The 26,408-nt window shown below is 37.1% G+C and overlaps 1 protein-coding gene across 1 annotated transcript; it reads right to left on the bottom strand.

Annotated features, from left to right (window-relative positions):
• Positions 1-389: 389 nt before the first annotated feature.
• LOC104077511 (protein piccolo-like) lies at positions 390-26,171 on the bottom strand. The gene is made up of 10 exons (XM_009578784.1): positions 26,067-26,171; positions 25,389-25,456; positions 22,617-22,828; positions 17,503-17,553; positions 16,463-16,593; positions 14,818-14,844; positions 11,103-11,196; positions 5,063-5,134; positions 2,247-2,427; positions 390-768 (listed from the first exon to the last, which is right to left on the bottom strand). The coding sequence occupies exons 2-10, from the start codon at positions 25,444-25,446 to the stop codon at positions 557-559; spliced, it is 1,038 nt and encodes a 345-aa protein (XP_009577079.1). The 5' UTR covers positions 25,447-25,456; positions 26,067-26,171; the 3' UTR covers positions 390-556.
• Positions 26,172-26,408: the final 237 nt, after the last annotated feature.

Here is a 26,408-nt window from a genome sequence, read left to right as displayed (position 1 = left end):
AAAAAAAATTAGATATTTACAGTTGTGTTTCAAAAATAGAAATCTCAGTCATGTAATTAAAAAACTTTTTTCTTTAACTTTAAATCTTCTCCTGTGTATATAGCACTGTCCTTCCTGATTACTATTTATAGATATATCTTGTTGTTAATGTGCTCTCAGTACTTGTTGTGTGCAACTTTAAGAGTTGGCAGCCGCATCTCTGCAGGTTTTGATTATTTCATTGGTAGTTATATAGTGACATCAAAACACCACCACACAATGGAATTCTCTGTGAGTCATGCACAACCATGGTTAACATCATGGACCATGAGTGAAGGGACTGATGGAGAAACAGCCAGTTTCACTGCAGTCTATATAAATTTAAATAAATAAATAAATAAAAGACTTCTAAATACAAGAGTATATTGTAATTATATGTATTCACACACAGGCACACAAAGAAAGACATTGGACAGAGTGAGCACAGTGTGCCAAGAACAGAAAAAAAATAGCCAAAAAGGGAAGGACAGCAGGGAAAAAGGCAACAGATGAACATTAAGCTGCCATGCTGAGGAATTTATTTGCGTCTTTTACTTGGTTGAAGGCGAAGCTGTTGGACAGCTGCTTCAGCAGCGGCGATGGCTGCCCCAGCGTCTTCAAGGTGAGTTTGAGTGACGCTGGTTTTGCTTTGGCTGCGAGATGGACCATGAGAGCGTAGATGTCCTTCAGAGGAAGATTTGGAGCTCCCTGGACTGCTGTGGGATTTCTCAATGGTGGGCACCTGCATGTCTACCAAGAAAATGAAGCAGCACAACTGTCGTATTTATTAAAAAAAAAAAAAAAAAAAAAAAAAATTTCTTTCTCTTGACTGGCCTTTTTAGCTGCATTCCAGAACAAGGAATAAAGATTAAGCTGTGCAATGCCATTCAAAGTCTTGGGATATATCGTGATTAGGAAACTCATACGAAGCCTCATTTTCTACTTCCCCACTGTTCCCTGGCCCAAGGAACAATTAATTTACTCTTGGGTTTCTATCACCTGTGAATTATGCCTCTTGTGCTGATTTACACTGGTGGAATAACAGGGTAGCCTAAAGACTAATTTATTTTCTGCTTTCTACTTCCCTAGTATGTAGAGACTAACTAGCATCACTCACACTGGTACCGAATACTTAGCTAATGTTAAGTTTTATTCTAATGAATGCCCCAGTCAAAACCATAGCCTAACTTACAATAGCTTCTATACTAACCTCTAATTTAGATATAGATCTTATAAAGACACCAATCCCTAGCAAAACATTATACAGAGAAATAGAAAGGAGATGGAGCAGAGTCTTATCACTCTGAGGCTCTCATCTGGATGCTATTTGGGATGGTTTTTGCTTTGATATGACATACACTGTGTTTTAAGTGAGCAACTGGCCACCAACTACTTAGTATTAAAAAAAAAAAAAAGTAGAGATAAATTTCTTGGAGCTGGAGACACTGAGATCAATTCTGCTTTTGTAAACACTAGTATAATTCTACTATATCAGCTCCACTGATTTCCAATACAATTGAGATATGCTACAGCCCGTTATATTGACTGGAAATGCATATGCATTATTATAGCATAATTGTTATTCTATAAAATATTAATGTGATGTTTCCAGAAGATAAAATGCCATAGAATATTTAAGGAACATGAAAAATAGAAAGCTAAATATGTATTGAATTTGGCCAAGACTACCAGAAAAATGAAAAGGGCACAGAATCTATAGTAGATGTGCAAAGCACATAGAGCTTGTAAGCTGCTGTTTTAAGGACACAGTTACTCAGTAAACTGGCTGGCACAGATTGAGCCAAATTAAGCCTTGGCTCCAATGAATTAATCACTGAGATAAATACATTTTTAAGAAAAGTGTATACAAACTTCACAGCAGTAACTTTGAGTAACCTAGTAACTCAGTAACATAGCAGTAACTTAACCTGAACAGATTAACTATTTAGCATGCTCCCTGGTGTGGTTTTTGGTCATGGCTTTAGGAATGACTTGGAGGACAGCATGGCTGAGGATTCTTCCCAATAGGCTGTATAGGCTAGGGGCTCTGCTTTGTAGGAGGAGAGGTTCACATTCCATGGATGTGAACCATAATGTAACACTTGCCAACTGGGGCACGCAAGTGGTGCTGGCCCTATTCATATTTTTCTATTAGAACTTCCACATAGCAAATGTTTTCCCATCATTTGGCAAAACATTTCATATCAGGTGCACCAAGTCATTCCTACCCTTGGAGGGGTCCGGGAAAATTCCGTGACTTCTGCTCTTGATGACAGATGGTTTTGGAGATTGCTGGCTACTCTGTCCAGAATGAGATTTCCCGTGATCAATGTTGTCACTCTGTTCTTTCAGAGGGTACCACCGAGGAGTGTTGTCAAGCTGAGAGACGCTGGATAACTCGATCAATACCTATAAATAAATCAAAGTACAATACATGGCCTGTATCTAATCTATTAATGATTGTGTACAGCAGAAGAGTCTACAGCTGTGTTACCAGAAGTTGCAGTCAAATGTAAGAAGTTAAGGGTGTAAGGCTGTGTGCTGACAGATTCAGGACTCTCTGCCCGTGCTCTGACCTCGCCTGATATAAGCCAGCTGTGATCCCAAACCCACATTCGTTAGTGTATTGAATTGTCTGAACTAATATGTCTTCTCAACAGGACCTCAGTAAGGACTATGAGCTTAGACATAGCTCCATACCAAGATGGCTAGATAGTTTAAAGGGTAGCTTGTGAGCACTAGCTTGAAGACTAGACTAAAAAGACATCTAGTCATTCTGCCTTTGTATAGACATATCCTAATAGAAGTTCTGGGCAGTGTTATTTTCTCCTTTTTGTCACTGTTAGTAAAGGCGCAAATAATTTGATATTTGTTTTTCATAAGGTGTGCAATAATATGAGACGGGTGCTTGTTGATCCTTTTCAAAAATCCACATATACAGAATTTGTAACAAAAAGAAAAGAATAAGGATACCCTTGCACTTCACTAAAATAATAGAATTCAATAGGCCATTTAGGCCTCAAAAATTCACTGGGAAAAAAAAGGGAGATGCAATGGCAATGTGGAAACGAAATGAGCAACTTGGCTAAAAAAAAAACCCCATTGTAGCTAAAATCTGCTCTGGGCCACCTGCATTGCTAGCAGGAGTTTTGTGAAATTTCTTTTAAAAAAAAAAGTAAAAAAAAAAGAGCATTGGGACCAATAAGGACCCTTCCTCCCTCAATGGTCTTGCAGCTGAGAGGGCCAAGAGATGTAAAGCACTAAAGAGTCATCACAGTGTCTTGAATGAAGGAAAGGAAAAAAATAGCCTTGCATTTGGCTCTAAGGTGAGAGAGTTAAAACTAGTGTCAGGCAGGGAAGTTTTAGAAGTGCTAGACAAATAAAGTGTGCAATTACCTCAGGGAATGATGTTTTAGTCTGTTTGTTACAAGACCCCGAATAAAAGAAAACCTCTTCAAGTTTAGGGAAGGGGAAGTCTCTTCACAACTGATTTTTTCTAGAAGGTTAAAAGCCGTTTTTCTTTCAGCTTCATAGGTTGTATATGACCTGGCTTGGTCTGTCTGATTAGCTCTCTACTTAACCTGAACAGATTAACTATTTAGCATGCTCCCTGGTGTGGTTTTTGGTCATGGCTTTAGGAATGACTTGGAGGACAGCATGGCTGAGGATTCTTCCCAATAGGCTGTATAGGCTAGGGGCTCTGCTTTGTAGGAGAAGAGGTTCACATTCCATGGATGAGAACCATAATGTGCCACTTGCCAGCTGGGGCACGCAAGTAGTGCTGGCCCTATTCAAGCAAGTCCTTAGGGCACAATTTGGATATCCCATATTTGATGTTATGGTGCAGTACTCCTCTGGACATCCTGGTCCTGAAATAGGCTGGATAGTCTTTTCCGTTCCTTTTTCCCATGAAGAACTGTTTTCATATTTAAGTCTGAATAATTTAATAAATAAAATAGTTCTAGAGGTTGAAAATATTTGAAGGCAAACATTTAAATCTTCCTGTAGAAGCAACTGCTGGAGCATCCATTTTCTCAATGTCATAAATAACAATCATGTAAATATTCAGTAAAGCCCTGCATTTGGAAAAACATGCTGACCTCAACAAGAATACTGATGCAGTATGCAGGAAATAAGTAATCATGTAGCTGCTTCCTATACATTTATTTTAGTAATTGTTCAAATAGTGACACTGATTGCTCAGTTTTGTAGTTACACAAAGGGGAACTGGAGCTGAACTGAGTGCCTTTTTTGTGAAACTCAAATGCAGAATGAGCAGAGATACTCTGAGCTACTCTGTACATGAGCGATTGATTTTCCTGGGCTTCTCTTTTAATTATAATTCTCTTTTGTAATAACATTTTTAATTACTTTTTTGACATCATAGTTACTGCTGGTAATTCTGTATTATGCGTGCATATGTTTGTTTATTTGCTTTTAAAAGAGAAAGCATACTTCTTCCCATGATCACTCATCTCATTTATTATTAATTACAAGACTTTGCCTTCAGTCATACTTTGGTAATGATATTACTATTTTGTACTGTTAAAAATGAGACCTTGATCAGCAAGACCAAATTACTCACACTTGCAGCTACTTGTGCATGTGTTAAATTATGGCTTGATGGCAGAATTTAATCCTTTAATCATTTACAAAGACTGATACCTCCTCAGGCTGCCCATGTTATGTTAAAATCAAGGCAGACAGCTTATCAGTCATAACAAGAATTCCCCATTCAGTCACTGTGAAGGCTGTTACTATCCCAGGCTCAAAAAAAATCTTAATTTTCAGTGAAGTAACATTGTGTTGAGTCTTAAATGAACTTTCCCATAGTTTATCAAGATAAAGGGAAGGCATCTTTCATGTGTAAATGAAAGAAATCATGACCATTTGTTAAGAAGTCAGCAGTAAAACTGTGATGTACAAAGGTTTTACTTAACACATATACCATACCTTGGAAGCGAACAGTCTCCAAATACCAGCATGCAGTTAATCAGCTTTCTAACTAAACAGGGTTAGAGAGGAGGAAATAAGATATACTCACTTCACCAAGGAAGTCATTCGAGGAAAATCTATCATAGTCCCAGACAGTCACTTCCAGTGTTTTCTTTTTCAGCTGCAATTTAAGTGAAAGGATAATTAACCCCATTGCCATCATAAACTTCTGATCAAGTCTTTATGGTGGTTTCTATTCAGTATCTCCTCCTTGCACCCTTTTTCATAGTGACAGCTAGGCAGCTTTTGTCCTCCCATCAACCTTGATCTCAGAAAAATGATTTGGGGCTATTATTTGTTATCAAGACAGATGGGCTTATGCTTTGCCCTGTTTTAGGAATTTCCACACGTTGTTTTTGACAGAATGTGTGTCCACTACAAAAGTCTACTGATTTTTAAAGCCTCATTCTTGTATTTCTGCTTCTCTCATCATCAGATCTGAGTTGTCTGAACTCAGACATTTGCCTAACGTGCATTTGAGAGTGAATTTCAAATCTATTATTTGAAACACCCTATTTACACATTCTCATCTGTGAAGACCAGCCTTTAATACCCCAGCAATTCAGTGTAGTCAGTGGGACTCTGCAAGTGATCCAGACATGCAGGACAAGTTGTACTGTTAGGTATTAATGACAGCCATCAAAACCCATTATCTGCAGATCTCGTTAAGCATCATAGCTATCAAGCACTCTTCCTACAGGCTATGGTAATAAACAAGTAAGTCTTTTTATACGACAAGATAGCACAAGACAGCAAAGCTGTTGACCAAAGCAATTGACCTTATTGGAAAGATTGACCTGACTGTCATTCCAGGGGTCTATGGGGACAGGCAGGGAGAGGATTGATTACTGATGTTGTATGCTGGGGCAAAAGGCTAGCAGGTGGCTAGAGAGGCAGTAATAAATTCATGTGGCTTGAAAGAGAGAAGGACAAAATTCAGTGAAGTCAGGCTGAAAAGTTGTAAGTGAAAAATTTGTTGGACACTTCTGAGCGTTACTAAGGAAAACAGGACTCTGTTCACATAGTTAAATAAAAGAGGTCAGAAGCAGAAATCTTATGTGATAATTGAGGTCACCATCCTAACAGAAGCAATGTGTCACTCACTGCTCTGACTATTAATTGGCTGCTTGGGGCAGAGCGACAACAAAGGATCAAGTCATTGTTCAAAATCATAAGACATACCATTTACTGTACATATTACATATACATTTAAAAAAAGCACTGTTTGCTATTTACCTCCACTGCCCCTTGGTTTAATGCAACACAGATTCAGACAGTTCTTAATAACTTTGAATTGCCTTTAAATGATAATTTCATCTCATTATTATGTATCCAGAATACCTTCTGCTCCCAGCTAACTTCCAAAAAATGAGCAACTATGCAAAGCCAGTCTTTGAAAATCAAGTCTAAATCAGCATATCCTGGAAAACCCACACAAAGGGGAATTGTACTATTTTTAGCATCAACAATGTACTCTTTAAGCAGGCAACAACATGACTTGAAATCTAAGATTAAAAAAATATATACATTTGAGAGCAATTCTTTAATCTTTCTGTGTTTTATTTCTACACAATTAGGCAACATTCTTCTTAAACATTCTTTTTTAAAATATCCTGCAAAAATGAAGGAAAAAGTTGAATGAAAAGATTATTTTTTGAACATCCCTTACAGAATATTTGTAAAGCTGATTTCCTTGACTGAATAAAATTCCTTTTCTTTGCTGTTCCAAGACAGTATCGAAAATGCAACGTGAAAAATAACCTGAAAAAATGAGTTGAGCAGCCACTGGCTTATGCTACTTTTAGCTTCCTGGATGATATAATTTCCTGCTAGATGTTATATTAAGTATATGTGTTTTTACCCTTTAAAAAAGAGGAATAGCATAAATACTTTTCAGAAATGTATTGTATCAATTGTTGCTATTTTGGGAGGACATGTTGTCTTCTTGTTTCAAGTGATGACTGTGCAAGGACAGAGAGAAGAATGTATAGATCCAGGAAAGGAAAAAAAAACCCAAAGATTTGAAGGATTTTTGGTGGAAAGGGAAAAATAGAGAAGATTTGCAAGTAATTGCAACCCTATTTTGCTAGGTTCTTTCCATTAGTATGATGACAAAACTGTGCTGAAAACTTGCAGTACTCTACATTTCTTTGAGATATCTATTTTAAGTCTCTTAGTTTAATAAAGCTTTTATAAAATATTATGACAATGAAAAACCATCAAAAGAGCTTTATTAGGCAGAGTGCATGAAATGAGTTTCAAAAAGGAAGAATTTGCTTTTCTGAAGATGTATTTATGTACCACTATTGAAGGCAAAGAACACTCAATGGCTAGTGATTTTAAAGGCAGCCATTATACCATCACAGCAAAGTAGGATTCTGCCTAACATCCAGTTTTAGGTCATGAAGCCAGAAGTTCAGATCCCCATCAGCAATTTAACTGACAGCAATACTGAAATGGTATCAATAGGAAAATGAGAAAGTGTCCCTAAAAGAAGTAAAGCAGTTTACACATGTTGTGAACATTATCTGAGTTGCAAGCATATCATGAAAAAAGTGTTACTAAGCCACAACTAATTTCAGGCTTTGCCTTGTGGAAAAATTAGGAAAAAAAAACCCAAAACAAACAAAAAACCCCAAACAAACAACAACAACAACAACAAAAACCCAAACCCAACCACCCCCAAAAAAACCCACCACCTAAAAGCATATTACTGCATATGAACTCCAGTTAGCTTTAGGCTGCTGTGGACAACCATCATTTAAAGAAAATGAAGGAATATGCAGAAACAGCCAATGTGAATAATATTTTATCTTATGGAAGACATAATCAATACCACACATACAGAATTGTCTGTTTCTTGTTTTAAATGTCTGGAGAGCACTGGGTGTTGTTATGGATAATTAGGGTCTGTGTAACTAACTATGCGTTACTTGAAATATTTAATAGATATTCCTTGAAAATCTCATATAACTCATGACTAGAGGAGAGAAATACTTTTAATGCAGTTTGTTTTTCTCCTGTGCTGAAAGTGAATACTATAATTACTTCAGAAACAATATAAAAGATTGCAGTCTTTTGATATTTGATGGAGTAGATATTTGATGAGTAGAAATGAAGGTGGTGTATTAGATCATGCATTATACTTATATGTGTTTACATTAATATTGAACTTTTTATTGTGCTCTTCTCTATATTGCTGCATATACTTCAGTACATGGGAGGACAAAAAGACTTTTGCTAGCTCACTTAGAAACTTACTTTCTCTTGTCCAAGATATTAAGTAAGACTTAGGTACCAGTATCTTGCTGATTCATAAGAAAGCTTTTCTTACTTCTGGAAATAAGACATAGGCTCCTACATCACTCAAGGATTTTGAAAATATTACTCTTTCTAAATACATTACCTTTAATTTAAGGACATGACCTATAGCAAGAGCTATTTGTTTTAATGAATTATATCCATCATTTAAGGAAATAATTTTATCTGCTTTCTGACAAGTAAGAAATTGAGGCAAACAAAGCATTATACCAATAGTCTGACCAACTACAGAACTTACATCTTTTACCATCTTCTCCTTAAATCATTCCAATGTTTTCTTTCATGCTCTGAGTAGGTATTTGACTTGAGTTAGCAATTATTATACAATATTTGTAATGTGTGTATTTGGCCTTCCTCTCAAAGTGTAATTATCTCCACTTTATTACTTAACAAAAAACTTAAATTACTAAATATTCACAGTTTAATTTATTTTTTCTCCGACTGTCAAAGTAGAATTTGCTATGTGATAAAACTAATCATTCCGACCTTGAAAAAGTCTGTTTCATTTCAAAGAGTGATCTATTTCCCATAATTATTTTCACTTTAATTTCAGCTAGGTTATGAAAGAGAAAAGGAAAATGAAAAATTGTACAACCAGCTAAAGTCTAGACAGTGACGTTAAAAGGACTATATTAGGAAATATTTAATAATACTTATCTGCTGTCAGCAAGCAACCCATGCTTTGATGGAGGGAAAGGAAATGCTTCTTTGAAGAAATGATATTTATAAAGATTCATGAATTTAGGGTATGACTGCTAACTCTGTATAACTTAGTGTGTGATGCAGTTTTGCTTGTTTGGTGATCCCAGCCTATCATGATTATTGTCTTGTACTTCTCCTCATATTCCTAACTATTTTGAAATATCCATTCGTGAGGGTTATGAGTGCAAACAATACACTATTGCATGGTGATAGTTCTTCAAACTGTAACGGGTAGTTATCATCAGCATGGAATTATTTGGTGATTTAGAAATGTGCTTTACTGTATATTGTCTAAGTCAGGGCACTGAATTCTATAGGAGAAGAATCACTCACACCAGTATCTTATTACTAGATACAAGCCATGGAAAGGTGTGGAAGGAAACACTATTCCCTGCACACAGTTCTATGTGACAAAAGGACAAAATATACAACGTATGTGGTGCTCAGACGAAGCTTACACACTTATAATCATAAGCACGGCACAACAGTCTCAGAGGAAGGGAAAAGGAGATTTGAAAATAGAAAGCAAAGCTTCAATGAATTCAGTATGGGACCTATAGGCAAACTTCATCAAATAATGCTCAAAAAACTGACATCAAAGATATTAGATTTTCTGACATAAAAACCTCTGTCCAAGAAATTCTATACTAAGATCATTATCCAATTTAAAATCACAAACAGCCATTGAATGTTCAAGCACTCTTAATTACAGCTCTGTGAAACGTCTCAACAGAACCTGAAAGCAAATTAAGTAAACTGAAAAGCCTTTCTTAAATGGAAAGCTCAGTTTGAAAATATTGCTAAGACTTAACAAACCTTTTCACAAAACCCAGAAGACCCAGGGTTTATACTGCAGCTAGACAAACATCACAGTTGCTTTTTTTCTGACACTTGCACTGTCAATGAGCTAACATTTATGCAAGCCTACATGAAACAGCGTGTAAAACCCAGAAAACCATAACCACTACATACAACAGGGTACCTCTGAAGTAAATCTGAGCTACTGCCTGTTAAGTTCAGATATGTAGATTGCATGAACAATCATGTAAGTCCTTCTGTGGGAAGGGTTTTGCTCCATGCAAAAATTAGTATCTTAATCTATGTTCTTCTCAATGAACAAGAAGAATGAATAATGAAATTTTAAGTTAGGAAGATAATATTGAGGTCTTGTTGTCATGTTGGAGAAGTATATTAAAAGCATTGGGAAATCTATTCACTAAAAGTCTGGGCTTTTTTAAGAAGTACTGAAAGACTAGGTGGCCTTGAAGAATGAAGTTAAATGTATCAAGAACAAAACACTAGAAAGGCAAAAAGATTTGGGACTGTGTACAGATCCATTATTCTATAAAATATGCTTCATAATTTAAACAAATGGACTGACCATAATTTTGCTTAATATGCCTTTTTCAAATGGTAAAAAGTCCCTTGAAAAGGGGAGACAAAGAGGACTCAATTGCTACATACTGCCTCAGTTAACCCTATAGGTCAGTTAGAGTTAGGAAGCCACCAAGAAACAGAGAATTCCACAGACCTCTTTCCCAGATGTGAGTTAAATCTTTCTATAACAAGGAAATCAAATATCCCCTACATTTTTTTCAGATTATTCATATTTCAAGCCCATTGCTGGCTTGATCTAAATCTAAAAATGTATCTCTACATTTTATAAATATTTTTGAATAAGAAAATGATAGGACCTGTTTTGTGTGAGCTTTCATGGCTTTTGGAACGAAGAGTGACTGATTTCTGCATCTACTTCAGAAACTTATGACTTAATTTATTCCCTCCCTGTGTTCCACTATCATATTTAAATTGCCACATCTGTATTTATGACATGATTATGAGTGTAATCGCCACAAATTACCATTTTTATGAGTAGAAGGGACAAGAAAAGATATAGTGAGCTCTATCAGAGGCAAAGAAATAGTTCCAAATTTCCCCTAAATTTGGCAAGATTTTACAGGGGTTCACAGAATTGCCAGTCGCACTGCTCCCTTCACAGTAAGCGCTGCAGGCCATACAAATGATAAAGCAGCAAATTGCACTGAACAGTACTACCGGTCACGCACCTGCTCCATGGAGATATTTTTATAAATGACGGTCTGATTCCACTCAGGATTCAAGCTTTTCTGTACATACTTAGTTCTCCGCTTGTACTCAGCACTGAATTTGAACAAAGGAAAGAAACATTACATTAGCGATCTTTTGTTTCTTTCAGTTCTAATGCAAAAAAACACCCACAAACCAAAACCCAGAAAAAGAAAAGAACTGCATCCCTCATTTCTGCAACAACTTAGGGTTACAAGGGGACAATGACAGCCTTTGGGGTTTTTTCATTAGCATGCTTTCCTGACATGGTCTTTTAAAACATCTTCTTCTGACTCTTCAGCAGGCTAGCTCTGCCTACAACCATTTCAACATAAAGCATCAGTCAGCACATGCACGTATGCTTTGTTCTCTCATTGTAGGTGTTGGGCTCTGATTATAAATTGAAGTGATAATGCATTGATTTCTTTTCCAAGACCATCTTTTTTTTAGGAATCCATTATATTTATAGGTTACAGTCTCTAATTACAGGAGTCCCATCTCACAAGAACATTTAATGAATGCCATGGAGTAACTAATATCCTGTTAATGATAGAAACACTAATTTCTTATTGATCCTGTTCTCTGCCTATACCTCTAACTGTACTGGAAACAAACATAAAAGTGCATTAAGCTCATGATTGTTTTTATCAATAGCCAAGAATAAAAAGTTTGGCTGCATAATCTGCTTTTAAAAAGAATTGGTAGTGCTTTCTATTGTACTTTGCATTTCCTGAGTATAACCTTTAACAGAATATGGATTCATCTAGCTCTGTGAGCTTTGCTTCCATTCCAATTTTAATTTAATATAAATTTTAATGGACATCTCAAAAGAGATGGGTAGGAGAACATGAGAAGCTTTTAATATTTTGAAAACCCAGCAAAGATATAAGGTAAAGAACCTCTTTTTGCCAGTCTGCAAGTCAACTGCCCTTTGTCTTCTCTTCAAACCTCCCATACATTAAAGGACTTATGTGCTATATCTATTACTAAATTAAAAGTGCCCAGGACTGTTCTCTAGTACTAAGGCCAAATGCCACAGAATGACCTGTATCTGTCCTATTAAACTCTCTTATGGTCCCCCTACATTAATTTTTGTTAGTGTGCTGTTCTCCTGATTCTCACTTCTGACTTTTGATTGAACTGTGTTTTGGTTCACACTGTGGCATGGTCTCAGAGCTAATGAACTAGGTGCCTTTCATACGAGATTAACTCAGAAGATGCACTCCAGGGGCTCATTTAATCAGCTTGTCACTAATGGTGTACATTCATGGTACCAAATTGGAGCAGGTCTGAATTAAGGTTACGTGTTTTACTGACACATATATGTCAATGTTGGATCTTCAGCACCAGCAGTTTCACCCTACAAACTCAATTCTACTGTGCAGTGCTCCCCTCTAATTATTCTGAAATGTGTAATGGCTTTATTCCCCAAAAGGGGGTGGCTATATCCAAGCTGCCTACTAGACTGATACCTTTTAATGAAAGGGACTTGCAGTTATTTTTGCTCTTATGTTTTACTCTAGTCATTCTATGCCGTTCCATTTATTTTCTTGCAAAACATGCTATCCACTGTCTTCCAGTTTATCAAAAAATGTGAAGGGCATTGGGACCTGTGAAACAAAGTATCTGTCCACCTCTGCTTATGAGAAGAAAGCAGCAGCTCTCCACAGTTCAATCAATTCTGTCAGCCACATCATAAAATGGTACATTTTTGAAAAAAAAGAGGAGGTTGCTTTTTTCTTGTATGTCAGTAAGAAAAGGATTAATTAAAATCTAGGGGGACCAAGAGCATATGAAAAAGAAACTCACACAAACTTATTTCTTTGCTTATCTTGGAAGGAAAGCTGAAATACAAAATCCAAATCCTTTTGGAAACTAGATTTTGATGGCAAATCCTATTCACTAATGCACTTACATTTTTTAAACACCTCTTTTCCCACTCTGTGATCTGAGAAAAGCATCCCCATCACTCAAAGTATTAATGAGATTTGACTGACCCATAAGGAGACATAGGACACAGCTGGGCTGGCAGCATCTCTCTCTCTCTGGGCTCACAGTACTCCTCACATTGTCTATTCTGATCAACTACGAATGAAATATTAACTTATCCAAACTCCTCCTACACCCAGAATAACCCACTTACTTCTTACCTTAACTAAGCCAGGAGAGTATTATGCAGCTTGGGCCCGTCTACATGTCATATGATCTACTGGTTTTGAGGAACTTTTTGAAGAAAGTAGGAGAGGACCCTTTGTGCATTCAACCAAGAAAATGACACCAAAACATCCCCTTTCCTTTCCTGGATTTCCTTTTGCAATATTACAACTTCATCACCTTTTCAAAGTTTCTGATTCTTTTCAGAAATATGTGAGAAGGTGACACATGCAGTGTTGAGTTTCAGACCCGGCAGTGACAAAAGGTAACTGTGTTGTTAACATGGTAACTCTGGAGTATTTCCATTGAAGTCCATATAGCATCTGGATTTAAACTGGCAAGGATGGCATTAGTCCAAATACATGTAACCTATGGTCTGGATCTGTTGCAGAGGGAAGCAGGAGACCTAGACCACTTCTAAGGAGATGCAGACCCAGGCTAAGCTGGATGACAGCTGAAGGTTTCTAGACCTCTGACAGGAAGAATCTGGCAAATACATTAAGTTCATACCACGGATGCAACTTCCCCCAAGCAGTTGTGATTAACAGATGGAGATGCTTTAATAAAATCCATTCATTAAACTAGTCTATACCTAGCATGAAATAATTTGCACTTGAAATTCACAGAGTATGCTGTGTGAAAAGATGCAAACTGCATTACTCTTTTCTTTATCGTTTCTCTATGCTTCCCTAATTATAGTTTAATAATTCATAATACAAGTGAAAGTACAATGAAAAAAGTATAATAGAATAACTGCATATAAAATGTGGCATTTAAACACATTCATTAAATAATTTTATTAACAAAGAAACAGGCTGATAATAGAGAAGAACTGTTTATTAAAATTCATCTGTTGTCTTGTTTGGTCAGGTTGTAATTTTAAACAAATTTAGAATTAGGGCTGAATTACTATTATTATATATTTAGCTTGGGCTGATATTAGCATATCTTGACAATGGAGCTTTGCCGTATGTTTCCAACTCCAGGACAAACAAAGCACTAGTCATTTCAGTAACTAAAAATTCAACTTTGTTTGCCACAAATAGCCATTTATGTGGTCAAGCAGCTTTAAAGCCAGCTGGGCAATTATCTAGAATTATGCCTGACTTTAATGTCTATATGCTGTGCAAGGTGTAGAGAGAAAAACATTCCATTCCATTTCCAAACAGTGACTGTTTCTCTTGGCAGTAACACCATTCAAAATCTTGATACAAGTTCACAGTTAATTATTTTGCAACTTTCAGTGAGTGAGAATGAATTTTTAGATATCTCTGAACTAAATTCTTCCAGACTTCAAAAGAAATTTTGTTTGTCATCAGAGTTTGGCCCTAGAATATTATTGCATTGAGGAACATTAATTACTTGTTTCCAATTCCTTCTGACCTGGAAATGGGATTCATTAGAGAAAGAACAGCAAAACCATGCTGCAATCGCGTGTCATCAAAGCTCAAGACAAATCTATAGTTCAATGCACAGGCTTATTATAATATCATGCATGCATATAAAAATGAAAGAATAAAATTGGAAGTTAGTACACTCTACCTTGCATTTTGGACAACCATGACTTGTCTGCATACCCAGCATTTACAGAGTTAGGAACACAGAGGAAGCAGTGTGAGAGAAAATGAGAACAGAGATGAAAGAAAACGTGAATAATGGGTAGTTTCTAGTATCAGAATCAAAGGAAATAGAGGCATTAGGAAGAATAAGAAGTCTAGCATGGACTGAACTACAGATAAAAAATATTCAGTAGCAATTCAAGTTTCTGCTTTCAGAAACAAGTTTGGCACTTTTGAGAAGCTCTTCATTTTCATTATTCCCTAAAGCCCCAAGTTACATGCAAAACTGTAATATTGCCATGTTTTAAAATAATGAACCCAAACAAAACTAAAATCCAAATTCTTCATAACTTGGCGACAAGTTTAAACCTATGCTTGGATCCGAGTTAGACCTCTGCGGGGTGAACGTCTCTCTAGTTCAAAGCCTTATTTCTACGTTAGTGAATGTATCTGCAAAATTCCCACTAAGATTGATTTGACAAGTATTTTACAATGCTCTTAGGTGCATTAAAAAACAGATTTAGGACCTGTTCCCATTATATTCAGTAACAGTTTTGGGCCCAGTGCCCAAACAATATTGAACAATATTGAATGCTGTATAGCTGGAATTAGCAAACTACAAAAGCATACGCGTGCCTTTAGTTGTACCATTTATGTGCTTTTAGTGGTGCTTGTCCATATGCCAAATGCTGAACTGTGACCTGAGCATCCACTTTCCTGTTACTTGAATAGAACAGAAATACAGATTTTTAGTTGCATGGTCCTAGCCTAAGAGTCTTTTAGGATGAGTGTGATTACACAAGCAGAGAAGTTTGCAGGAATTTTCTTCGCAATCTAAGGTCTGATCCATCAGCTTTAGATATACTATTGTGTCACTGAAGTCAGCAGGATTATTATAACCGTGTATACTTATGCATACGTATGACATTCTGTAACTTTAGGGTACAAAAAAAGAGTTATAATATTGCTGATACAGGAATATATCTTTTAAAGGAAACACTAATGAGCTATTTGTAATTACAGAGTCTAAAAAAGCAGTGGTCTGTGAAAAAGTGATTAGTGATTTGTATAGGCAGTAGATAAAAAATTACCAGAATGTCTAAAATCACATCTTAGCTCTTAAAAAAAAAAGTAATAAAAAATCACATGGAATGAATGCTTTCTGGCTAGTATTTATCACCTTTGGTATTATACTGCAACCTTAAATTTATCTCACATACTGTAATCCTGCATGTTTGCAAAACTGTCCCAAATTCAGAATGTCTTGAGCTGAAGCAACAATTCTATTTTAACCTTACTATGTAGCTTTCTAAATTACAGAAAGTCTTACATATATTTAGTACATTTCAGTAGAGTCTGTTGTTCTTTTAATACATATTTTTGCATGTATTAGAATTTTTAAATGGAAACAGGAAAAAAAAAAAATTAAATCTACAGGAATGATCATGAGGTCATTAGCAAAGTATGCACATTCTCCTGGGAATAGGATCTGGCTATTAACAATCTGCCATTTTTCCTGGTGTTGTATCTGGGTTTTCTACAGCAATAACTCTCAGTTCTGTTTATTAGTGACAAGTAACAAACCCAAATTAAAAGAAAGTTCAGGTTAAAATTTCTCCTACACTTACCCTCTCCCTGGAAGAAGATAAACTTTAACAAAGGGGTCAGAATAGCCATTGTTGTCTCTGGGAGCAAGGTTTCTTGCCTGAAGGACGTGGATGATAAGGTTGCCAAGGTGTTTGTCATAGTTGATTTGAAGCTAGAGAATGCATTAAAACACAGTAAGATCATTTGTTATTTTTACTTTCTAAATGATTCAATACCTTTCCAAAATTCTTTTAATAAAATGAGTTTTAGACCTTTACTTTGGCTGGAAATAAACATATTTTAGAAGTTTCTGCCTCTCTCTCCTGACTAGAATGAGATGCTAGAGATTTATGTTGGATCTGGAAACAAATTTTGTTCTCAAAGTCTGTCAGTATTGGTTAAAAAAAAAAAAAAAAAAAAAGAAGAATAATTGATCTATTCCAGTTAGGAAAAAGCAGATGAAATTTGAACGCTTGATATTATTTTGAGCAATAGCCAGCTTATTGAGCAGGAATTACACAAATTCTGACTACCTGGAGCCCAAGCCCGGGAAGGATGTTATAACACTATGGAAAGACCCTTAGTACTAGTATAGGAGAGAGAGATGAATTAAGGAAACAAAAGACAGAAATCTATAGGAAATTAGGCTTCATTTATTCTGCTGCTCCCAGTTCCACTGTTTTTAAAAACTAGAGTAAAAAACTAAAGAACCACAAACTTGGCATTGCATGGAAATGAATCCACTGCACTATGAGAAACCCACAGCAGTCTTTGCTTAAATGTAGAGAATCTGGGAATTTCTTAAATAAACCACAATAAGTGCCCAAAGATTAAAGAATAGAATGAATTTCACTATGTTTTTAGCCCCTTCAGGAACAGTAGCATTTTCCATTCTTCTGTTTGTATTTCACAAGCCAACATTAAAGACAGAGGTGAAAATCTAGCACTGACTTACATGAGCGACATTCCAAGGGGTTGGACTTGAATAAGAAATCAAGTTAATAGAGATTGTTTTCTGCAAACCTATTCATCAGAAAGTCAGTAGCAATAACAATTTGCACAGTAAAAACTATGTATGTACCTGAATTTCTCCAGTGATTGGATGGGAAGCAGACTTCGTAGTTTCAGTGGGCTGCCAGATTAAAATACATAAATAAATATACAGGCACACATTCACAAATATACATATATGCATATTGGAAACAATAGATTTTCAAAGTTAACTTTTTTAACAGGTGTTGTTTATACTGCTGTATTGCCACATATTTTTAAAAATCGTTTAATTGTCTCCAATTTGCATGCTCAAAACTAATAGTTATGGTATTTCAACAGCACTTAAAGTGCAGCCCAGCCATTTTGATCAGCCTTCGTGCAGGTACAGAATCAGACAAATTGAACACCAAAGTCTTTACAGTCTGAGCAGATTGGTCACACAGGGAGGCATGGGGAGAAAGAGACATATAGCATTAACCCTGTCTAAAAAAAATGAATGTTGCAAAGAGAAACCAAATACCATGTCAAGCACAACACAGCCATATTTCTATTGAAAGGCAAAGGTTACACTAGTTTAAATTGAGTTTAGGTGAAAGTGGGTAGAAAGAGTGGAAAGAATGGTAAAGAATACTAAAACTGAATGATGTGTATAAGTGGATTTTACAATTGCAAGCCGTCTCATACAATATTTTTTGCTTTATTCTGTGTTTTCTGATAATCAATTCAGCTACACCACTTCATCTTCAAATTCCTCCACACACTTTCATGAGGTGAAATTTAAATTTTCTGTCCTCCCTTTCACAGGTATAATCTTGCATATTCATCTCTGTTCTCTATCGCTGAGCTTCTCCAGGTTGCTGACAAAAGCAGTAAAATCCTCGGTGTCTTTTTTTCCCCCTTTTTCTTCCCTTCTGTTTGTTAGTAGTTGGAAAATAATACCACCATTTGCTTCAAATCCCGGACTCTCAAAAATATGCTGTTCTGTTAAATGGTCGTTCTCTTGAGCCACCCTGGACCCATCTCTAATTTGAAAGCCATCAGTCAAGCAAGAAAGCTCTCTCTGGTTCAGTGCAGGAATTGAATATTTTTGCATTCTCTCCACATCTGCTTCCTTGGTTGATGCAGCAGAAAACAAAGGATGCAAACAAGGACAAACTTACTGTTCTCTGAAGATTGACCTGGAAGTAATCTTTTCCTATTTTTCCAGATGTGACCAGCAGCCTGACATATTATTCTGTGTAATTAGGATTTCTTTCCCTTTCTGAGAAGCGTAAAACTAATTTGCCTCTTTTGTGCTGCCCTACCCTCCAAAAAAACCCTTAGAGATTTTCTCAGGATGTTGGATATAAATTGTTTTAAATTAGGCCAATGCAGAGCCTATGTCTCCTGGACCAGAGAATGAAGTTAAGGTGATGCACCACCCTTTTCAGGTTTGCAATGAAGAAACATCCCCTCAATCGCTCAGATCTGCAGACCAGAACTAACCAGAAAAATCCCAGCCAAATACTAGCACAACAGAAAACAAGGGAGAAAAACAGCCCAAACCTGCCTGTTGTATAGTTATACTCACTGTCCTGTGTTGCCTTATTTTTGTTTGTTTCACATACTTTACCTTGCCTTCTAGATGTGTTTCTTTATGAACATGAGCTTGTTCAGAAAAAAAAATGTTGATTTTTCTGGAAATGCATGTGCCTCTCAAAAATAATTCTCATGGAAAATTTTTATATTAGCTTTTCTTGGTACCTTACAAAGCTTTTAAAGAAGTGTAATCCCTCTGACAGCTAAAATAGATCATCAATAGTTTATGAAATGTTCTGAATCTTAAATGATATTTTAGATTGATAGCAAAGTACTCCTAAAACTTGTTTGGTCCTTGAAAGAATATTCCAAAAGACAATTTCACTCCTTTTGCCAAAGACAGAGACCTACCTGAGCATCATGCAAACTTTCAATGTAGGGCTTAAATCACTTACATTTCTCATACTTTACCTCTACAAATGGATTTTAGTATACTTTAATAGTTCTGACCTCAGTCTGTACTATTACTGACAATACTGACAATGCTACAAAATAACACGGAGTTAGCTGTGCTGCGGCTACAAAATCACTGCCGGATAGTCTAAATGCTCTAATTTTTCAGAAGTTTGAATAGCAAAAATAATGAGTTTGTTCACCCCAAATATCATGTAATACAGAATGTATTAGTATGAATACTGTAGGAGGAGTTCAGAAAAAAGAGAACAGGCATGCCAAATTTGTGTGGAAACTTCCAAAAGTGGTTAAAGTGGAGTTCCCTTTAGCCATGCAGTTACTTTACTTTCATTTACTTGTCTGTAAAAATAAACATGCATTTTTGTTTTTCGATATCATTGTTAAATCTCTGTATTCATTTACAAGGCTGTGATTCAGCACATTAAATATTTTGTTTTCTCTCTGATGTCAGCTGATTTAAAACTGACCATGAAAAACTACCCAAATATTTAAAAAAACCATGAATAATTCAGGCTGAAAGAGACCTCTCAAGATCATCTGGTCCAACCCCCAGCTCAGAGCTGGGACAACTTTGAAGTTGGATCTGAATTGAAAGGCAGAGTTGCAAATAAGTATCTTTCTTTATCAGGGCCTCAGTGAGGATTAATTTGAAAAGAAGGAAAATCATTTCACTGCTGACTTCTTTAGGAGCTAAAGATCTGAGGACTTAGAAAAACAACCCATTCTTCAAGATACAAAGGCAATTAAATGTTTCTATGGGGCATTTATATCCTGGAGGTAATCTGCACCATAGAATGACCATGCATTTACATTACAAAAGAAACAGGTCTGCACAGGATATAGTCAGCTCAAGGCTCCCAAAGGTTAAATCTCTCCTGTCATGGCTAATCTAACCTCATTCTAATTTCTTTTGATACTCCTCGCAGGCACTCACGCACCCTGTGTAAAAGCCGGTGCTTTGTAATGCCTTCACACCTGCAGGAGAAGGTTGTCATTACCATGATGTGAAACTTGCTCATGCCAGGCTCTGATGCTACGCACTGTCACTCTCTATAGTAATAAGACAAAACATTAAACACGAGAGAATCAGCACTGTAGAATATCAAAGAGACTCCTATAACATTTCTGGAGTGTATATTCTATTAAAAAAGCTTAAAAAAAAGTCTTACTTACTAAACATAAGAAGAGTAGCAAAACCAAGATCTAGGCAGTTTGGATATTTAGTCTGTCGTGATACTTTGGCAAGGCTGCAGCCTGCCTACAAATGCTGTCAGCCCAAGGCAAAGAGCCATTCCAGAAAGGATGAGCAGTAGCTTTCTCTTCTGAGAGAGCTCAACAGCATTATAAACTTGGCCTGCAGTCAGTGAACAGAAACTATACAAGTCAACAAGAGCTACAATTGTTATAAATGAAATGCCTCTCAACGTGATTTTCAGAAATAAACGAAGAATGTTTTAAACATTTACCTGATTATTTTTGACCTTTGCATCCCCTACATAAAGGCATTAGTTTTAATAATTTTTTGTTTCATCTTTATAAGCCTCCAGCTGAATTTTCATAAAAGATTACGAAATCTTCTGTGAAGCAGGAAATGAAATTGATGCATCTAACTTTAGGTGACCTGCTACAGTGCCAAAGCTGGGAACCCAATCTTCTCATGTGGACAGGGAGAAGCACCTCTCCAGGATACACTGCACATTGAGGATTTATGGATCTCTATACACTGTGCAGTGAATTTAGGAGTGTGATTCATCTAACCAAATGAAAAGGGTTTTAGTGTAGATAGTGACGTCTGCACTAAGAGCCCTGCCCTCTCCTTTCCATGCAGTGCATGCACTCCAATGGCAGGTTTCATCCAGTCTCATGAATTGTACTTCAGAAGTGCATTGCTCTCACTGGTAAACATAAAGCACATGGCACATAGGCAGATGTTTACAATATCCAGAGAAAGGTGTAATGAAACCAACTATTAACCTGATGGTTAGGCAATTCTGCCAGATCCCTGAAGTTAGGTGGAGTAAATCTTGACATATGGATTTAACCTGTGGATCATAGTTCTGAATTAGTTCATAAAAAGTCTATGGGAATTGTGGCAAGACAGAATTACTATCCGAAACAGATTGATAAATATATTTACAGTTTTTGCTAAACCGCTGAATGAAAGACATTTTTGTGTTTCCCCTCACATGAAAGCTATGTAAGCATATTGAAGAGCTATCTGAAATGAGCAGGCACCATTTGCTGGTTTTTGTTTGTACAGTACCTAACGCATTTGTAGTTCAAATCACAGTCATAGCTTCAACAGCACAAAAATACAAACATAACAATAACGCAGCAGGAACCTGACAGTCCCAGGAAGGAATAAAGATACAGAGAAATAAATATCTAGAGAGCATCTTGTTGCATCTTTGCTTCCAACAGTAAGACAGGGAGAAGCTGAGTATCCAGGACAGCAATCAGCTTTAGCTATCTTGCAAATTGCTTAAGCAAATGCAGTCTTCACAGGATTGATTTTCACTTCAGGTGTTAAGTTTTTTGACACAAAATGCAAAAATGTGACAAATGACTTTATGATCTAGTTTCCAGTTTCAACTGTGAAAAAACGCTACTAAATTCCCACTCTGCCCTTTCCAGGTGTGCAGGTGGGTGCCAGAAGAAGTTCAGCTGAGAAATGGACAGGAAGTGGCAAAGAAAATGAGAAATTATGCTTAACAAGTTCACAGGAATTAGCTAGTGACAAAACACATTTTGATGGTAAATTTATTTTTCATTCTTTCCCTGACTTTCAGAGAAATGCTTAATATTGCTATGATTATTCATAGTTTGTAACACTTCCAACAGTAGCTTAGTACAGAGAGGGAAATTACGGTGTTGGTAATACCAGCTTCTTCTGTGGAACTAGTACCTCACCTCATGTAGGATTCACTTAAGCGACAGCAATGAATAATGAAAAGGGCAATCGTCAAAACAACAATATTAAGTTCGAGAAATGTATTTTCAGAGAGGGCCCAATCTTTTATGACCTTGGATAAATCGCACCATCTCCTTTCCTTGTGTCCAAATTCTATATCCTAACAGTAATACTCATCACTGTCACGGAAATGAATTCATCAATATGTGCTGTGTCTTCTTGCTGCACTAAAGAAGATAAATAGGCAGTTTCTTATTGTCATCAAAATGTTATTGCCGCATAACTAAGAAGTTTCTTACCTTGCTGCTATGCCGCTTTTTGCTCACTGAGGGAGAACCAGGCTGACCAGGGCTGGGAATGGCACTGGAGGTGGCAGAAGTGGTTCCAGAGTGAACGTGAGATCCCTTTTCCATTCCTGAGGCAGCAACCAAAGGTGACTGCTGTAGAGAAACCTTTTGGAGCTCTGCAGCCAGCTGCTTGGGATCTACTCCTGGGGACTTTGCTTTATCTACTGGATTAAAATAAGAGAGCTTTGTGTTGATAACTGCTACCACATTCAAATCCATCTTGCCATGGTACAGGGACAGGATAATGATCTTCACAAATTTTCATATCGTCTGCTTGTATACTGTGAAGATGTAGAAGACAACCTATAAAAAATAGATGTCTCCCCCACAACATCAACATCCCAATTCCAATCTTTCTACTCAACATTCTGACAACTAGTTTTACTCGTCTCACAAGCTTTCTGAGAAGGTTATTCTCTAGCTGAAGAAAAATAGGCCTTGCTGATCATGCTGAATCATACCGGAGCAAATTACAGCTTTAAAGGCTGGCCTGTGCTAACTTTCACTGTTTGGAACTGGTCCAGTTTCACCAAGTATCTGAACTTTGTTGTAACAAGCTTTATTCTCAACTTTTTTTTTTTTTTTAATCAACTGGACATTCAATAAAACTGAATTCTGCTCCTGAGATAATTTGTACAAAAATAAAGAGAAAAGGAGCTCAAAACTTTAGTACCGCCAATTAATCAAAGCAGAATAAAATGAAAACAAATGAAGAGCAAAAGCCCTGATTCATCTTTCCTTATTACACACAGCTAGGTGAGGCATCTGTGGTAGGAGTCTAATTGCCCTCCCTGCCGCCCCTGCAATGAGTGGGGAGAATTTACCCTTTGTAGATGGCAATCTCCATTTAATAGAGAAATGAGGTCAAGTAAGTTTCATATGTGCCTTAAAGTGTGTAGAGTTAAAAGGATACTAGGGTCAGCTTGCTTCCCAAGTTCTCAGAAGTATGAGAGGTTTGAGGCAATACGTTAGCCTTATCCTGCCTGCTGGGCTGTATTTGGTTTATCTTTCTAGAGGGAATGGAGATTGCTCCTTTCCAAAGCACCAACAGTCTGCAAAACCTCAGAGGTGATGGCAAGAAAGACTTGGCTTGGCAGCCAGAAAGGACTCTACAGAGTTGTTCCAACTCAGAAACCGCTAGAAGGTGGTGTTTTTCCTGCAAGAACGGGGGAATTTACTTCTGTTTCTGTTCTTTCTCATTTTGAGTTTTCTCCATTAATAAAAAATATTATGTATTCTAGCTTCTATCCTTTCCAAACCCAATTTCAGTGCCTATGAATGCCTTTGGCATTTTTGATCTGCCTACTAAGAGGATTTAATCCAGGTAACGTGTGCACTGGCTGATAAAACAGCAGCCACAAAACCACAGAACTCAGAATGGACCCCTGAGAAGCTGAGTAAAGCACTCTCTTAATCTGCGCTGACCTTGCTGAAGGGCTGCATTACTAGTAAGATTGTGGTTCAAAGTTAGATTAGATACGACTAATACCATGATTAGAGCCTGCAGTCATGGTATTGATTGACTAGAAGGGAATCCCCCCAAAAGCACTGCCATTTTAGAAGTCACATAACAAAGCTTCACACAAATCACTTCCTATTGCACCCCTGTATCCTAGTAAATGCTAGGATCACTAATAACATCACTAATAACAGGCCACAAGCCTTGTATTAAGCTAACATAGATCTTAGGACTTGTGTTTTATTTGGACTTGCTCCAGTTTGCTAGGAGCTTTGTTTTAGCTTGTCTGGCTGCAACCGCAATTGTCTAATGACCAGATGGCTATGCCCTTAATTTGTCTGAGTTACGCTTCACCTTTTATAATTGTACAGTATAATGTCCATTCTTAATAATTTTGATAAATAAAGGCACAACAGTAATTGCACTGTGCAGACTGAAGTATTTCTGACTCCAGATGAACAATGCAGCTTACAGGAGCACAGGCCCGGGGTGACAGCAGAGTGCTGCAAGGTCTGGGCACAGGACGATAGCTGAGGCCCCAGGGCTACCAGCAACTCCCTGGTCAGCTACTGACACTAATGCAAACTCGGGAGCTGGACAAAATCAATTTCAGGGGCAACAGAAGGAACAAAGAACAAGAATATATCACATGCCAAATGTACGATATCCAGTCAAGTCATAAGTAATGAAGAGCTGCTGACCGGTGAAGAAAGAGCAAGGCATGCTAGAAAACATAAAAAAAGGCCCCAGGCAGATCCTGAAGTGAAGAGGAAGGAATCATCAACATCATCCACTTCCCAGCACAGAGAAGTCAAAAACTCTCACCACAAACATCACACGCCTCCCAGCAAATTCCTCAGGACACGGTCGACTTGCTGCAATGCCCCCGGAGTGAAAGCCGTGCCCGCAGGGCCCCGAGAAGCTGCCAAAGGGGGACCATTATGCCACAGTTTTCTGTGGCATGCGTAGATGAAAGGGTAGCTAGCAGGAGGTTTCCCTGGATAACAAATGCTAGCTGCAGTATTGTTACTGAGATTTCCTTTGTATTAACTAGATATGTAGACTGTGTCAGTATGGACTGAACTGGGCTAATAATAATAACCAACAATAAATACTTGGCTTTGTGTATAAGGTGTGGTCCCCTTTCTGCCCATGACAAGATTTGGGATGTAACGCCTTACAATGCTAATGCTCTAGCTTATATCAAATCCAATTTTCAGCTGCTACCCAGTCCTGCAGTATCAAAGCAACGACTTATCACTTACCTGCCTTTACTGGCTCATGCAGCTCCAGGTGCTGGGGATTATCAGAGTCCGAGAGCATGTTCAGATCCCTAAAGAAAGCAATGAGAAGCCTGAGACAAAAGAAACTCTTTCCTCATACCCTCATTATTGTATTAAGTAGATAAATGAATAGTGGTTCATGACAGAAAGCAGCTCCCAAGCATGGCCCCTTCTTAGCTGATACATGTTTGCAGCACTGTTAAAGAGCTGAGAAGAAAAGGTTCTTTTAAGGTGAAATCTTTAATGGATTGAATGTAATTTTATACATTTCTCATGATGCTTAAATGACTTTCATCTAAAGGATACAGATTTCAGTAAACGTCAAGTTAGTGCTAAATTACCATCTTTTTCTAACCCCAGTAATTTCAGTGAATTGTATGTGTATCAATGAGAGGAGATTGTGGCCTGACAATGGAGACATCATTATTTATAAAAGCATAATTACTAACATCTGCCTCAGCTTATCTTTCCTTATGACTTTAAAAGAAAAAAAGAACAAACAAACAGACCTCCCACACTCACAGTGAGCTCTTGTTAATTATTACATTGATGCTTCATGCTTACAAAGGTTCCACCTTAACAACTGTAAATTTAAAAAAAAAAAAAAAAAGCCATGAAAAGCCAAAAAAAATGGAAACAGAAAGATGGGGAAAAACTCACAGTCTTACACATATTTCTGCTTCCCCACTCTGTTGAACAATAATGCTCTGGACTTCTTCGTAAGTTTTCCCAGTCAAGGGTATGCCATTCCATTCCAGCACCTGCATTCCTAAGACGGCAAAACAGAAGATTTGATGTGAATGTTGCTTAAAAGGCACGACACATTAACAAAGCCCTTTCACTTCACACAGATTAGACTGTTGAATGTTACTGTCCCATCAGCTATAACTTACCTGTTGAAACAAGTCAGGGGATTAATTCCTATCTGATTCAAACTACACATGCACTCTCCATAGTCTAGGTTGTGTGATACTGAAAAACTTTTGCAATATCAAAAACATG

Source organism: Fulmarus glacialis, unplaced genomic scaffold (assembly GCF_000690835.1).
Source record: "Fulmarus glacialis isolate BGI_N327 unplaced genomic scaffold, ASM69083v1 scaffold11735, whole genome shotgun sequence".
Lineage (NCBI taxonomy): Eukaryota > Metazoa > Chordata > Aves > Procellariiformes > Procellariidae > Fulmarus > Fulmarus glacialis.
Note: the sequence above shows the minus strand (reverse complement) of the source record. Positions and strands in the feature narration are given on the sequence as shown.